The sequence below is a fragment of the Seriola lalandi genome, unplaced genomic scaffold, assembly GCF_002814215.2.
Source record: "Seriola lalandi dorsalis isolate HSWRI2012SDOR001 ecotype SW California unplaced genomic scaffold, Sedor1 jcf7180002054062, whole genome shotgun sequence".
Classification (NCBI taxonomy): Eukaryota; Metazoa; Chordata; class Actinopteri; order Carangiformes; family Carangidae; genus Seriola; species Seriola lalandi.
In genome coordinates this window covers 240,903-246,667 of record NW_019524615.1, presented here as the reverse complement: position 1 = coordinate 246,667, position 5,765 = coordinate 240,903, and the positions used below count along the sequence as shown (strand labels likewise).

At 38.9% G+C, this 5,765-nt stretch overlaps 1 protein-coding gene across 1 annotated transcript; it reads right to left on the bottom strand.

The window, feature by feature from the left end:
• Nucleotides 1-1,535: 1,535 nt before the first annotated feature.
• On the bottom strand, nucleotides 1,536-5,412 carry spmip4 (sperm microtubule inner protein 4). Its single transcript, XM_087173143.1, has 8 exons — nucleotides 5,280-5,412; nucleotides 5,136-5,207; nucleotides 4,984-5,013; nucleotides 4,733-4,847; nucleotides 4,545-4,617; nucleotides 3,341-3,556; nucleotides 3,058-3,146; nucleotides 1,536-2,975 (listed from the first exon to the last, which is right to left on the bottom strand). The coding sequence occupies exons 1-8, from the start codon at nucleotides 5,366-5,368 to the stop codon at nucleotides 2,052-2,054; spliced, it is 1,608 nt and encodes a 535-aa protein (XP_087029269.1). The 5' UTR covers nucleotides 5,369-5,412; the 3' UTR covers nucleotides 1,536-2,051.
• Nucleotides 5,413-5,765: the final 353 nt, after the last annotated feature.

The window sequence follows — 5,765 nt, the reverse complement described above, 5'->3', positions numbered from 1 at the left end:
GGGTGGGGGTGGTGGGGGTGGTGCGTGAATGGCTGAAGCCAACTCCAATTAAAATGCAGAACAGAAGCTCTGCGTCACCTGACAGGGGCGGGGTTTGTGTCATTGACAGCATCCTTTCCGTGACGTCCCCCCCCCCCCCCCCCCCCAGGAAAGCAAGGACAAACAGTGAACACACAGTCGTACTCATCACTTTGCAAGTGAGTCATTTAATTACAGAGGCTATTAATTACTGTGTGATTGCAAATTTATTTTAATCTTACTTAAATTTATCCATTCGTAATGAACAAGTGGAATTATTGTTATATGTTTTACTAACTATATAGGAGGTAAAAATGATGTGGAAATCACCAAAATGACAAGAGGCAAGAACTGAACTTATGATTTGGTGGGTAAAATGATGATATGTCGCCACCTGCTGGACAAATAGCTCAATCACAGATTTTCAGTTGTTTCTCATGGCATAATAGTAATACTAAAATAAATGTAATCAAAAAAATTGCATCTTCTGCTAAAACAATTCTGATATAAAAAGATGAGCATTGGCCTGATGACTAAGCAGGTTGGAACATTTGACCTTGAACATATAATTTTCCCAAAAATGCAGGTTTGTTCAGCAAAAAAATGAAAAACAAAAAACAAAACAACAACAACAACAACAACAACAACAACAACAACAACAACAAAACAACTGTTATCTGGGTTGCCCTTTAGAATCTGCCTCATTAGAAATAACCTCACAATTTCTGCTCTGCAATATTCAGTAGGAAAATTGCATTGGTCCATTTTGCTGTGTGGGCCATTATTATAGGATTTTTTTCTCTGAGAGTCTGAATGAGAGGCTGTTACATCACTCAAGGTTGCAGGCTTGCCGCTCAAGGACTTACTGTCACAAAAAAACCTTTTCACAGCGAGTCGGCCTGACTGCAACAGATTACGTGTGAGAAGGCATTTTGTCCTTTCACACTGGCGATGGTTACTGCAGCACCTACAACATAGAGAGGCAGATTCCATAACACAGGCAGCACAATGCTCTGTGGTGAACTCTTGTTACATTTTTTTGGGGGAAAAAAAAATCAGCTGCATACAAATGTTCTTCATTGTAAAATTAAAAAGGTTACAGTACAGACCACAGTTTTCCTCTGTGCAGCATTATGAATTTACGTCTGCAGAATATTCCTTCTGTGTGAACTGTGAAGGCTCTTTCTTTTATTTTACTCTTGCAATCAGCTATGGCTTATGGGAGCCTTATATAAGTCCATTATTGTATAATACATCCTGAGCTCTAATGAATATTGCAAACGAAATGTGGGAAAGCAAATTAACAATGTTTGCAATCTGTTGACTGTTTACTTACAAAATACTGAGCAAGTACTGAGTTAAATAGGCAGTCTGGAAAAGTTGTTAAAGAGAAACATTGAATCACAGACTTAAGATCCAACTACTTTATTGTGAGCATATGAGAAATCTTACAACCTTTATGGTGAGTCAGTATCTTGTATTTTCAGTATTTTTATAGCCGTAATATTTAAAAAAAATATATTTATATCAGTATTTAAATGAATTATACTCAAATCTGCCAAAAATTCAAAATGAAAAATTCAAACTTTTACTTCTTCCTCTTGTATATTAGGCAGATGAGATGCTTGGATCCTGTGAGTGAAAGAATATAACTTTTTCTTTATTTTTCCTTTTTTATTTTGTCGTCTAAATTTGACCATTCCAATTTTAGCTACCTGATTTTTTAAAAGCTGAATTTGACAGAATTTCAGCAACCTGATGTAACTTTTATAAATGTCAGACACTTACATTTTCTATGAGTATTTGTGAATCCTAAAACAAAAAAACGTATGTTTTTGAAACTTAATCTTTAAATGGCATGGAACTTTAAAAGGGGGTAAGTCAAAGCACATAAACTCAGATTAGATGATTTACGATATTTCAGAAATAGTTCAAATTTCAACATTAACTATTAGGTACTGGTAAAATTTTATAAATAAGTATTCAAATTCTACTATTTTCTTTCATAAATGTTGAAATGTATATTCATGAAGTCATCCACGGAGGTAGTAGCAGTTGATCCCGTAGAAGTCGTGTTTTTTCCCTGTAACTACATTGTCCCTCAGGCTCACAGCAGCACGTGTGATGGAGCTGTTGAAGTTGTGATGGGCTTCTGACTTACTGAATGAATTTTGAAGGTCCAGGAGACTGAGAGCTGAATTTCCTCTACCCATTGTCCCCACTCTGTCCACTGGGTGAATACCAGGGAGGACTGGAGGCCTTGGCAGGACGCAGGGGTTGGAGATAATATGTGACAGCTCTCTGACCCTTGCTAGTTTATCCTGCTCCAAAGCAGCCGTGGATAATAACTCAGTATTTGAGTCAATACCCACGTGGTTTTTGGCTACAGCTGACTGACTGTGACTAGATGAATTTCCTCCAACTTTAAAATACTGCTTTTTGCGGCTTGGTTCATCACAGAGCTCGATCAGGCTTTTCTCTCCCTGGGAAAGTGGGCGGTTGTGCAGGTCCAGGGGTCGCTCTGTGTCTGCCATCCAGGCAGTGTTAGCCTCTTGGCTGCTCTGTGACATGGATAATTGCATGAGACTATCATCAAATTGGACTGCGCTGGCTTCTCTCTTCTTGTCCTCATGTGCAGAGCTTTTGCGCTCAGTTTGTTGTTTGTGTGAGACCTCCTGGGACAGCTCAGCTCTCTGTACCTCTGTGGAGCCAGTGCTGTTCTTTGATTGACTATAGCCCTTTGGATTTAAATCTGCCTCATTATGCTTTGCTGTGATCTCTTGTGGCCCATGTTGGTTTATAGTAGCTGTAGCAGTGCCTTGCTTTGGAGGTGAAGATGGATTTAGGTGTTCAGCAGCAGTGGGACTACAGGTGCTCCTCCCCACACAGCTTTCCTGTCTTCTTCTACATCCTTGTTTTGGTTTAGAGTGAACAAGCACAGAATAAGACCTTTCTCTCTGTGGGGAAAAGAGCTAATTAGGATTAGTGCTGCACACTGTAAATGTTACTGTAAAAAGGCTGTTTGCAAGTATTTTTTACCTGTGGTGCAATATGTGAATTCATCCCAGCATGATCACTCATTTTCTCCTTAAAGTAATTTATCTTCAAAGGATTTGCTGGCCCAGATCCTTAAAAAATATCAAATATTAATACCAGATTATTGATCAAAATCACAAAAATCCAATCACTGGACTATTTATGACTTTGTGAAACGGTTCTTCCCACTAGCCTTCATAACTTCTAACACCAAACTCTACTGTAAACTTGCATGTGCTTTTTCAGCTTCCTGCTAATAATATAAACGGTATTTAGGCCTCATTACCTGTGTAGTGCATTTGGTAAGATGTGACCCAGTGTATCCTCTCCAAATTTTTCAACATGTTGCTTGTCCACTCTGATGACGAGAAATCCCAGTCACAAGGTTTAGGGTTGGGCAGCACTGTCTTTGGAGGATTGGGGTACAACACGTGGTTTTCTCCCTTCATTGGGTTTGTGTGCTGGAGGAAATTGTTGTAAGGTAAAACTATGTAGTAGTTAACTGCAATGACAATGTGAAGAATGTGAAGAATGTTTAGCTGCTATTGGTGAGATTGAAGCGCAAATGGCACTAATCAAAATCAGAAGGTCTCTACCTCACCACAAATGTTTATTGAAATACAAGCATGTTCTTTCCACTGCTCTCTAAGTTAATCAGTAACAATAAACACCATCCTATCCACCCTCCTAGACCAAATGGAAAGCAAATTCGGGGGGCTGACCTGGCCTCACCTTGCTAAAGCCCTACTTATCTGACAGAACACAGTGTGTCTCCTAGAATAATTGACATATTCTGATCTGAAATATGGAGTACCCCAGGGCTCTGCTCTTGGCCCTCTGCCTGTATGTGCCTTAGGGCTGACCACTCTTCTGAAATTATGAAGTTAGGGGTCTCCTTGTCTGCTGTGAAAAGCTGTCTTGAAATTTTCTGCTCCTAAATTCCCAAAACTCTCAACAAATATGTGATTTCCATAGTCTGACAGCCAAGAATCTGTGTGTCACGTTTGATCCTACCCTCTCCTTCAATTAGCAAATTAAAGACATCGCCAAGGCTGCTTTTTTTCACCTATGTAACATAGCTAAGATTTGGTCTTTTCTGTCCGTGACAGATGCTAAAATCCTAATTCATGCCTTTGTTTCATCCAGAGACTGGATTATTGTAACATTTTGTTTTCTGGCCTGCAACATACTAATATTAAAAGTCTTCAAATGGTTCAGAATGATGCAGCTAGAATTTTAACTAAATCAGGGAAATGTAACCATATTACAACAATTTTTGGCTTCCCAAACCCAATAAATACAGGATAGTCCATGTTATCCTGCTGACGAGATTTCTGTAAAGTTCCTGAAAACCACTACATCTAACTTTATTTATTTTCTCAAGCACGAGTGTCCAGGCTGGGCCTCTCTCTCTCCTTTATCATTATTATTATTTTTATCATTATCATTGTATGTTGGTCCTTCCCCCTGCTCTCTCTCTCTCTGTCAACCCAACCGGTTGCGGCAGTTGCCCGTCCACCCTGAGTCCCGTTCTGCTTGCTCATGTTGGGAATTAGTGGTTCCCTGTAACCGATATTATAAATAATACAATCTAGACCTCCTTTATATGAAAAGTGCCTTGACACTTGTGTGTTGTGATTTGGCACTAAATGAATAAAAAATGACAACTTGAATTTACTCTCACTCCTGTCTCAGTGTCATCTGGAGAGCGGAAGGATGGGAACATTGCAAATCGGGAGATGTGGGATGAATAAGGATGTTCCCTTGGAGCTGCAATCTTTATCATTTTCTCCCTGTTTAAGATGCGAGGAAATTAAACAAAGAGGAAGTGTATCAAAAGTTTGAGGCAGACTCTGGAAAACTTAAATGCTAGTGGTGAGCTTTGCACAAAGGAAAGAGTCCATTATGTATTCATCCTCAAGTACTCACGCTATATTTATATCAGTTGGTTTTGGTATCCTGAGAAAAGAAACAAGATATTTATTATTTTGTATCACCAATGAGGAATGGATTTCTAGGATTTCAGAGAATTTGTTCATAGTTAGGATTGCAATATTTATGATGAATCGAATGCTACTCACAGCTGGTCATTGAGATGAACTTTACTTTTCTTTCTGCCAGCATTGCTATAAAAGCGTTGACTGTTGATATGCCTGTGAAGGTAAAATAACATTCGATGTATTACATTTTAAATACTTTTCTGTGCAGAATATTTCTAAACTCACTCAGGTATAATGGCCCCTCCATAACCGCAGTGAGACCGGCCATTTAAATCAGGCGGGATGCTGCAGTTTAGTGAAGACTTGAGCTCCATCCAGCTGGAGCCCCGATGCAGAATAAAGGAGGCTGAAGCGAGGATGAAACCCTGAGGAAGGAATAGTATATGAGGAAAAAAATACAACAAATTTATCAAATCTGTGGTGAGACCTTGTCTGCTAATCAGTGTTGTAGTTTTGTCTTATTGTTTTATATTGATTATAAATTCACAACAATTTATCATGAATGTTATGGGCCATATAGTTTGATGATTGATACATTTTGACAGAGACACTAGAGGTAATATTACAGCATAGGTTATAGAGTAAATAAAACTGCAAACATGTCCTCTTTCTTTCCGTGTATGGAATAATTACAAAACAAAACCACAACATAGTAGTGGCATGGAGGAAATCGATGGGATAGATTTTCTTTTACCGTCTTTTGTGAATGGC

Excerpts from the sequence above, each read along its gene's own strand:
- spmip4 (XM_087173143.1), bottom strand. The coding sequence starts at position 5,368 with ATGGAGCTCAAGTCTTCACTAAACTGCAGCATCCCGCCTGATTTAAAT. Across the intron at positions 4,848-4,983 it reads CCAACTGATATAAATATAGC|GGAGAAAATGATAAAGATTG; the intron begins GTGAGTACTTGA and ends CATCTTAAACAG. Across the intron at positions 4,618-4,732 it reads ACACTGAGACAGGAGTGAGA|GGAACCACTAATTCCCAACA; the intron begins GTAAATTCAAGT and ends TATCGGTTACAG.